At 46.8% G+C, this 10,769-nt stretch overlaps 1 protein-coding gene across 1 annotated transcript; it reads left to right on the forward strand.

Moving 5' to 3' along the window:
• The first annotated feature begins 6,429 nt into the window (after positions 1-6,429).
• LOC140636415 (uncharacterized) lies at positions 6,430-10,531 on the forward strand. Its single transcript, XM_072831632.1, is given in 7 exon segments — positions 6,430-6,928; positions 6,931-8,073; positions 8,076-8,384; positions 8,387-9,624; positions 9,834-9,980; positions 10,251-10,488; positions 10,491-10,531. Coding segments are annotated over 7 exon segments (3,615 nt in total).
• The last annotated feature ends 238 nt before the right edge of the window (positions 10,532-10,769 follow it).

Genomic DNA, 10,769 nt, shown 5'->3' on the forward strand with positions numbered 1-10,769 from the left:
GCCAGAGTTAAATTCCAAAATGTGCTACAGTCTGTATCTCCAGCCTCCAGCCCCAATTCCTCCTTCCCATCTCCTAGGCAATGCCAACTCTAAGCTACAAATGAATACACTCAGGAGAGTGTTAAAATGGTAAGTCAGAGCAGCATCAAAGAAGAAGAAAACAGTTACTAGGGAGATTTAGAGAGTAAAGAAAATAGAAAATATTCTTGTCTTCCTTACTGGTTAGGAATTGAAGAAAGAAAAGATAATGCAATATTGGCTACTTGCCATTTCCATGAGGGGAAGCAGCATGCAGGGCCCTTTGAGGGAGATCAATGCTCAGGATCCTGGTGGGTAAGAGGTTATGTAGTGGAGTCTCTGATTAGTAATTCAACTAGGATTGATTCCAAGGGCCGATGTGTAGGGATTCAATCCTGGGAAGGAAGAAGTTTGATCTGTGTTCCAAATTGGCTGTGAAAGATTAATTTATTTTAGATATTGTTTCTGAATGGAGAAAAGGGATGAGACCATTGAAAAAAGAAATGATGAACTATCCAGAATTCTAGCTTCCCTTCATTGTTTCAGGAATAAAACAACGAGCAAAAGAGAGGATATGAACTGGTACAAATGTTCCAATACACGAACATACCATTAAAAAGAGAATATTAATTAGTTGTCTTTTCTTTCCCTCAAACTTTTCATTTAGGAACAGACACAGTTTTATTTTGTTTTGTTTTGTTTTGTTTTGTTTTGTTTTGTTTTATTGGAGTTCAATTTGCCAACATATAGCATAACACCCAGTGCTCATCCCATCAAGTGCCCCCCTCAGTGCCCATCACCCAGTCACCCCCACCCCTGCCCACCTCCCTTTCCACCACCCCTTGTTCCTTTACCAGAGTAAGGAGTCTCTCATGTGGAACAGACACAGTTTTATGGACTAGACAAAGAAAGAAAAAAAAAAAAAATATATATATATATATATATATAACTCAAGAAACTTCATGGCCACATTTAAGTGGTATTTTACATATTTGGGAGGATATCCTTAAAAGTACCCTACAAAGCACGTGTGCGCATGCACATACACACACACAAAACCCAAATACAATTATTTTACATATTTAATCTAAATGCTTCTTTTTAAAAACAAAAAAGCAATATATATCGATCTCAAGCCCATTTTGTCCTCATACCCAGTCCTAAGCTTCTAGCAATAAATGCTGTTGTTTTGTTTAGTTTTGTTTTAAGATTTTATTTATTTATTCATGAGAGACACAGAGAAAGAGAGAGGCAGAGACAGAGGGAAAAGCAGGCTCCCTGAAGGGAGACCGATGCGGGACTTGATCCCAGAACCCCGGGATCACAACCTGAGCCAAAGGCAGATGCTTAACTGCTGAGCCACCCAGGCATCCCTTTGTATTTATTTTAAATACAAATGCTATCACACTGTATCTACCATTCTGCAACTAGCTCTTTTTCACTAAACATTGCCTTTTTTTGGTTACATATATGTTGATACAAGTAGTTTACGTCATACCTTAAATTATTTCTCAGTTACTCATGCATCCTCACACTATTCCATGTAATCTTCTCAAATAAATTAAATAAAATATACTCTTCACTTTACAGAGGACAGGACAGTCCTGAACCCTGCCCAGCTGGTAAGACAGAACCTTCTATCTGCATGGTCAATGCTCCTTCACTATACCAACCATCTTCCAAACTATATTATTAGTAGTAAAACTATTCTTTTCATATGTAAACCTTACACTGAATCCCAATATCTAAGAAGAATTCATGTTAGTATCAGAGGCAGAGGTCCTGGGCCATGCCCATCCGCCTCTCCTACACCCAGCAGTGGCTCTCCAGGTAGCTTCATGAACCTCTAGGCCTCTACAACACCTGGTCCAAGAGCCCATGTAGTAGAGCAGCTGTCCTTCTGCAAGCACTGTGCAGTCTAGACAAGGATTGTAAACATACCAAGAAGCCCACAGCGATATGGTCAATGAGAACACACTTACTGTGATGCCACCTGTGTAAGATGGAGCAATGGGCAAAAGGAGGTTGGCAAAGATGATCCTATATTGAAGACCCAGAGTGAAAGATGTTTAATATTCTCCTGGGATTAAAACTCAGCAAAAGCTTTCAAGAAAATAAACACTGCATATTGTGATGCGAAAATAGAGATGCTGGAGATGGACAAGAGCAGTTAGCAACCTCAAGGAAAGGTGGCTCCTGCCAAGGAAGGAAAAGAGAACAAATTTCTCAAAAGAGGCAATTCAGTTCTTGGGAGAAAAAATAGCATCCAGAGAAATTAATGGATAAGATTAAAAAAAAAAAAAGACTGAAAAAAATATGTTCAATATATATGCAGACAAAGTCTCAGAAGGGAGGAAAAAATGAGAAGACTTGCATGGAGCATAAAGGAACAAGAACGAACAACTTTCAAGTAGAACGACAGGAGTCTGAGAAGGGAAAAGGCCTCAACACTAAATAAATTCTCAAAAATATAGGGATAGCACAATGTAAAGGTGGACATGTAATAAAAATAGCATAAAATTCAAGAAGCCTACAGTGTGTGTCACGCTGAATGAAAGAATGATTTAATTTGACATGAAAAAATAAGATTATGGATCAAGAGTGACACACTGCATACAAATAAATATGGCAGAAATCCTGACGACAAGGGTGATGCTGAAAATTAGTATCGACTAAATCTCAGGGTTGGAAGGTTCAGGATTAGAAGAATAAGAAAATGGTAGGAAACTCAACATATGTCAAAAATATAGATCAAACCTGCTTTATAGGTTGTGATGCCATAGCATTGTTCAACCAGGAAATGTTTTACTGCTAATCCTAAAACAGCTATTTAAAGCAAGACACTTTTTAAAAAATATATTTTTTTAATTTATTTATTCATAAAAGACACAGAGAAAGGCAGAGACCTAGGCAGAGAGAGAAGCAGGCTCCCTGTGGGGACCCTGATGCAGGACTCCATCCCAGGACCCTGGGATCATGCCCTGAGCCCAGGGCAGACACTCAACCACTGAGCCACCCAGGTGTCCCTAAAGCAAGACACTTTTAAGGAAAAAAAAAAAAAAAACCCCACACACACATTTATTAGGGAGAACTAAACACACAACAGATTACATGCATTTTACTGTAGGTTAACTAACTCTATTCAATGGCACTTGTGAATAATACATAAGGGCAAGTACAAATCAAGTCCTTCCTCAAGAAATTATTTGCAAGGATTTTGCCAGAAGACCTGCTGAGTGTTAAGGCTCAACTTTCAGTCTTGTTCCTTCATGTTCCATGCAAGTCTTGTTAACTATAGGCATCAATGGGGATATGCTAAGAGTAATGGGCTCTATAATCTCTCAATGATACAGGTTTCCTGCTTTTGCTACAGAAGTTTATCAACTGTTTCTATTGCTCTATTTCTATTGTTATAGTGAAAGTTGATACTGTACATAAAATATACAAGGCATGCCTCCAATTTCCTTTGCTAATTCCCTCTACACTAGACTGCCATAGTTAGAGGAATATTAACTTTCATGACTTGGGGTAGGAAAAATAATACCTTCAAGACTGAGCACAGGCCACCCAAATGCCTTTCCCCTACACTTTTTTTTCTATTTCTTACTCTAAATGCCACTATTACAAAGCACTTTATTACCTTGGGCATGAGCCCAGTGTAGCAAACTCAACTGAGATATACTAAGAAACTGTTTTCATGACTGTTTCGTGTGGGTTACACCAAGAGTCTGAAAAATAATAATTTGAAAAAAAAAAATTGGTCAGTTACAATGGATAAGATTTATTTACAAGAGAATCTGAGCTTGCATAATAGAGAATGAAAAACAGCATCTTTGCTAATCATGCTCTGGTCATAATCGATATTACTTTCTCAAAGATCCTTGAACTACTGAATAAATAAAAATTAGCCAAGTCCTGTTATAAACAAGAAAAACTCAAACTCTGGTAAGAAGAAAGGTAAAACAACTAGAAGCCTTACTCTCAAGACATCACAGGAGTAATAATATGTTAAAATATGATATTAAGAAAATGTTCTTTGGAAGGATATAAAAATGGGAAAAAAGTAAATGGAAATAGTTTAAGCAAATAAAATGAAACAAATAGAAAAGAAATTGAGAAAACCCTATACAGGCAAAGTAAAGTGGATAAGATAGTAAAGAGAAACTAAAAGTAGGATTCCATATGTATACAGAAAATAGATGGTAATAAAACAACAAAAAAAGATTTTTTTAAATAAATTTTTATTTATTTATGATAGTCACACACACACAAAGAGAGAGAGAGTGGCAGAGACACAGGCAGAGGGAGAAGCAGGCTCCATGCACCGGGAGCCTGACGTGGGATTCGATCCCGGGTCCTCAGGATCACGCCCTGGGCCAAAGGCAGGCGCCAAACCGCTGTGCCACCCAGGGATCCCCCAAAAAAGATTTTTAAGAAAGAACAGAAAGAAGAACTATTGAGATGATGGTATTTATTTTGAAACTACCCCAAGAGCAAGAAAAAAAAAAATTGCAAGACATATATTGATAAATACTGAGAAACTTATCAAAAGGTAAAGAATAAACATGCTTTTTTAAAAAAAGATTTATATATTTGAGAGAGCCTGTAAACAGGTGTGGGACCCAGGAAATTTAACAAAAATCCCCAACCCTTGGACAAGCAGAGCAGGACTAACTCCATTTTGTGCAGCCCCCGCCACCTCCTGTAGGACCCCCACATGACCTGCTTATTGCTTAGGGCGCTGCCCCACCCTAGTCAAGCCGCTGGGCACACCCTAATCGGAAATCGGCTCATGACAATGTAACCCCGCCTTGTGCCCGCCAAAAGTGCGCGCCAATTTGGTCAGACCAAAGTAATAGGCCAGCTCAAGTGGATGCTATAGGGTAAGATGTAATTCAATTGGCCACCTGCGTGTGGCCACCTGCGACATGACTGTGCAAATTTCTGGTATCCCATTGGCCACTGGCCCCTATAAAGTTGCTAGGCCTCTTAGTCTCGGGGTCCAAGTCCCTACTCCGCTGTGTCAGGTACACTTGGACCCAAGCTCGAGCTTGTAATAAACCCTTGTGTGTTTGCATCGGTGTCGGCTCCTTGGTGGTTTCTCGGATTCGCAATCTTGGGCACAACATTTGGGGGGTCGTCCGGGATCCAAGAAACCTCCAGGACCCCATCCGGAGGGTTTCACGTGTGGTGAGTGCACTCAGCTTTTTTCCACCTTTTGCGCGCATATTCTCTGAGAGCTCTAACCAGTAGGAATTCCAATCTGTATTAGGTCCGCATTGGCTTAGGTGGACCCGCTGGCGGGCCATTGACCGGGGGTCTTGAGGAGACGTCTCTTGCCCCTGCCTGGAGGACGGAGGTCCTCATCTGTAAGGAGGACGGAGGTCGTCATCTGTAGGAGGACAGGAGTCCTCATCTGTAAGGAGGACGGGGGTCCTCATCTGTAAGGAGGACGGAGGTCCTCATCTGTAGGAGGACGGGAGTCCTCATCTGTAAGGAGGACGGAGGTCCTCATCTGTAGGAGGACGGGAGTCCTCATCTGTAAGGAGGACTGAGGTCCTCATCTGTAGGAGGACAGGAGTCCTCATCTGTAAGGAGGATGGGGGTCCTCATCTGTAAGGAGGTCTGACTGTCAGCCCTTCGGGTTGCTTTCTGTTTTGTCTCTGCAGCCGCACTGGAACGTTTGTCTGTGTTACTATGTCCTTGTTAACTTTTTTTGCATTTGTCTGTGTTGTGTCCTTGTTAATCGTCTTTACTGTCTGTGTCTTGGTGTGGATTGGGGACATAACTGGGGAGACAGAAACCACTCCCCTGTCTCTTATGCTCTCCCACTTCTCGGATGTTAGGGAAAGAGCTCGTATTCTGAGCATAGACATACAGAGAGAGAGATTCCAAATTTATTGCATATCAGAATGGCCAATCCCCTTTGGCGTGGGATGGCCCGGAGAAGGAACTTTCCACCTACCTATTATCTTACAGGTTAAGGCCGTGATCTTCAGGGACAAACCGGACGGCCACTCTGACCAGGTGCCCTACATCCTGATCTGGCAGGACATGACCGAGAATCCCCCTCCTTGGCTAAAACCATTTTACCCCCCAAAGCAGGACCCACCGAGATTCTAGCCCTGCGGAAAGCCGGGAAGGAGACCGACTCTACGCCCCATCACCCCTTTATCCGGTCTTCCAGGATTCCTCCCCAGAGGACCTGATCCTCCCGCCACCCTACCGGGCACCCCCTACCCCTTCCGCCCCTCCATTGGAGACACCGGGGGCTGCAGAAGGGGCGCCACCCCTCCCTGACAAGGGAGTCCCTGTGCGCAGGCCAGCAGCGGGGACACATGGTTGGACCCACCGGACGGCCCCACCTCCGAATTCGGGCCGGCTGACTCCACCGCCCTTCCTCTCCGCGCCATGGAGCCCCCCCTCCCCCCCCCCACCCATGAGACTGGCGAACAGCTAATGTTATATTGGCCGTTCTCCACCAGTGATTTATATAATTGGAAAACCCAAAATGCAAAGTTCTCTGATAATCCGAGAGATCTGATCGGACTTTAAGATACTGTTCTCTTCACCCACCAGCCTACTTGGGATGACTGCCCACAGCTCTTGCAGGTTCTCTTCACCACCAAGGAGAGAGAACCAATTCAGGTGGAAGCCTGGAAGTCTGTCCTGGGAGAGGAGGACAGACAGCCGACTCAAAACCCAGACCTCATAAATGCTGCCTTCCCTTTATCCCGCCCCACCTGGGACTACAACTCAGCTGAAGGTAAGGAGAGACTCCGGGTCCACTGCCAGGCTCTAGGGGCAGGTCTCCAGGCTGCCACGCACAAGCCTCCCAATCTGGCCAAGGTCTATGATGTGAGGCAGGGTAAGGACGAGAGTCCAGCAGCCTTCTTAGAGAGGGTCATAGACGCTTTAGGCAGTGCACCCCTATGAACCCAGAAGCCCCGGAAACAAAGGCCGCAATTATCATGGCTTTTGTTAACCAGGCCGCTCCGGACATTAAAAAGAAATTGCAAAGAGTAGAGAGACTGGGAGAAAAGAGCTTGCAGGCCTTAGTGATAGAGGCAGAACGAGTCTATAATAATAGAGAAAGTCCGGAAGAGCAACAAACCAAACTAAGTGACCGGCAGACCCGAAACCTGGCCAAGATCCTGCTGGCCACAACCATGGACGACCCACAGGAAAGACGGAGGTACCTCAAGAAGCTGGCTTCAGGGACAGGTAAGGAGGATGGCCCTGGTCCCCGTCGGGAGCGCCCAAAGCTGAACAAAAACCAATGTGCTTTTTGCAAAGAAGAGGGCCACTGGGTGAAAAGCTGCCCTAACAAAAGATCTAAGGCCCCTGCCAAGATCTTGGAAATGGAGGACCTGGACAATTAGGGGAGTCAGGGTTCGGCACCCCTCCCCGAGCCTAGGGTAACTCTTAAAGTGGAGGGGCAACCTGTTGAATTCCTAGTGGACACTGGGGCACAACATTCGGTTTTATTACAACCCCAAGGGAAATTGGCAAACAAGACTTCATGGGTACAAGAGGCCACGGGCACCAAACAATACTCATGGACTACCCGAAGAACTGTGGATCTCAGCATGGCCCGGGTATCCCACTCCTTCATGGTCATCCCTGAGTGTCCCTACCCGTTGTTAGGTCGGGATTTGCTCACCAAGATGGGGGCACAAATTTGCTTCCACCCCAAAGGGGCAAAAGTTCTAAACAAGAAGGGGCACCCAATTCAGGTGCTTGTCCTGAGTTTAGAAGACGAATATCGTCTCCATCAAATGCCCTCAGCCCCAATGACTGACACTGACCATTGGCTGCGGGAATTTCCCCAAGCATGAGCAGAAACTGGGGGAATCGGGCTGGCCCAGCATCGACCGGCCATATACATAGAACTAAAGCCGGGGGCAGACCCTGTCAGGGTCCGCCAATACCCCATGCCTCTAGTAACACGAAAGGGAATCACACCCCACATACGGCGACTACTGGACTCGGGCATGTTAAGGCCCTGCCAATCGGCCTGGAACACTCCCTTGCTGCCGGTTCGGAAACCGCACTCTACGATTACAGGCCAGTCCAGGACTTGAGGGAAGTCAACCGGCGAGTAGAGGATATGCACCCTACGGTCCCAAACCCATACACCCTCCTCTCCACCCTGCCTCCAGACAAAACTTGGTATACGGTATTAGATTTAAAAGATGCCTTTTTCAGCCTGCCTTTAGCGCCCAAGAGCCAAGACCTCTTTGCCTTTGAATGGACGGACCCTGAGAAAGGCATCAATGGCCAGCTCACCTGGACTCGACTACCACAAGGATTCAAAAATTCACCGACCATCTTTGATGAGACCTTACACGAAGACTTGGGTGAGTTCCTTCCGAGCACCCTCATTTGACTTTATTACAGTATGTAGATGATATCCTGTTGACGGCGGAGGACCAGGACACGTGCCTGCAAAGCACCAGGGACTTGCTCCAGACCATAGCGGCCTTAGGATACTGGGCCTCAGCTAAAAAAGCCCAGATACACAGAGCAGAGGTGAGCTACCTTGGGTACAAATTAAAGGATGGACAAAGATGGTTGACGGATGCCCGGAAGGCAACTGTCTTAAGAATCCCACAGCCGCAGACCATCCGCCAGGTACGTGAATTCCTGGGGTCAGCAGGGTTCTGTCGCTTATGGATTCCGGGTTTTGCTGAGATGGCCAGACACCTCTATGAGGCCACCAGGCACCAGCAAAATTTTGAATGGACAGAGGCCATGAACAGAGTTTTTAATGACCTTAAACAGGCCTTACTGTCTGCCCCGGCTCTTGGGTTGCCTGATCTAGCCAAGCCCTTCTACCTGTATGTGGATGAGAAAGACGGGGTGGCAAAAGGGGTCCTTATCCAGCACTTAGGTCCCTGGAAGAGACCCATAGCCTATCTCTCCAAAAAGCTGGACACGGTGGCTGCTGGATGGCCCCCATGCTTAAAAATTATTGCTGCGGTGGCCACTATGGTCAAGGATGCAGACAAACTGGCCATGGGGCAAGAACTGCATGTTAGCACCCCACATGCTATTGAAGGGGCACTCAAACAGCCCCCAGACCGCTGGATCAGCAATGCCCGTCTGACCCATTATCAGAGCCTGCTGCTAAACCCCACCAGAATTTTATTTAAGGCACCGACAACCCTGAATCCGGCAACGCTACTCCCTAACCCAGACTGGGACCCCCCTCTGCATGACTGTCAAGAAGTTTTGGCACAGGTGCACGGAATCAGAGCTGATCTCCAGGACCAGCCACTGCCGAATGCGGACGCCACCTGGTACACGGACGGCAGCAGTTTTGTCCGAGGAGTCAGATATGCGGGGGCAGCCGGAACAGCAGAAACGGAGACCGTCTGGGTGGAGCCACTGGCAGCCGGAGCGTCGGCTCAACGGGCAGAACTGATCGCACTGGCCAAGGCGCTGGCCATGGGGGAAGGTAAACGAATAAACATCTACGCGGACAGCAGGTCCGCCTTCGCCACCGCTCACATCCGCGGAGCCCTTTACAGGGAGAGAGGGCTTCTGACAGCAGAGGGGAAGACTGTTAAAAACAAAACAGGGGGATCCCTGGGTGGCGCAGCGGTTTGGCGCCTGCCTTTGGCCCAGGGCGCGATCCTGGAGACCCGGGATCGAATCCCACGTCGGGCTCCCAGTGCATGGAGCCTGCTTCTCCCTCTGCCTATGTCTCTGCCTCTCTCTCTCTCTCTCTCTCTCTCTCTCTCTGTGTGTGTGTGTGTGTGTGTGTGTGTGTGTGACTATCATAAATAATTAAAAAAACAAACAAAACGGAGATTCTTGAACTTCTGAGGGCCCTCTGGCTGCCCAAGGCCCTAGCCATCATCCACCGTCCGGGGCACCAAAAATCAGACACGCCAGTAGCCAGGGGAGACTGGCTAGCCGATTTAAAAGCAAAGGAGGCAGCCCTTTTGGTGACCGAGGTCTTAACTACCACGCTACCTGATCCGGGGGCACCGACCCTGCCTGACACCCCCAACTATAGTGATGCTGACTTACACTGGATCAAACACTTGCCTATGACCCAGTGCTTGCGTGGCTGGTGGAGGGCCGCAGACTCCAGCATCATCTTGCCAGAGGAACTAGGACGGCGAGTCCTATCCAAAATGCATGGGAGTCCTCACATGGGAACAAGGAAGATGGAAGACCTCATACGACATGCAAAGATCACTATTAAAGACTCTCGAGCAAAGATTGAGCAAATTGTGGCAAGCTGCCACGCATGCCAGTTAACTAATGCCACCGCCCATGGATCTAACCCGGGCACCCGGCTCCGAGGGGACCACCCAGGAGCCTACTGGGAAGTGGACTTCACTGAGGTAAAACCTGGAAAATACAGGTATAGGTATTTACTAGTGTTTGTAGATACTTTTTCAGGATGGACAGAGGCATTTCCCACCAAACATGAAACGGCACAGACCGTGACCAAGAAACTGCTGGAAAACATCTTACCGAGGTATGGTTTTCCCGTTAGAATTGGGTCAGACAACGGCCCAGGATTCGTCTCTAAGGTAACACGGGGAGTGGCACTCGTACTTGGGGCAGATTGGAAATTACATTGTGCATATAGGCCCCAGAGCTCAGGACTGGTAGAGAGGATGAACAGAACATTAGAGGAGACCTTAACTAAATTAACCCTGGAGACTGGCGGGGACTGGGTGACTCTCCTCCCCTTTGCCCTATATAGGGTGAGGAACTCCCCATATAAGATG

The sequence above is a fragment of the Canis lupus genome, chromosome 7 (genome assembly GCF_048164855.1).
Source record: "Canis lupus baileyi chromosome 7, mCanLup2.hap1, whole genome shotgun sequence".
NCBI classification, from domain to species: domain Eukaryota; kingdom Metazoa; phylum Chordata; class Mammalia; order Carnivora; family Canidae; genus Canis; species Canis lupus.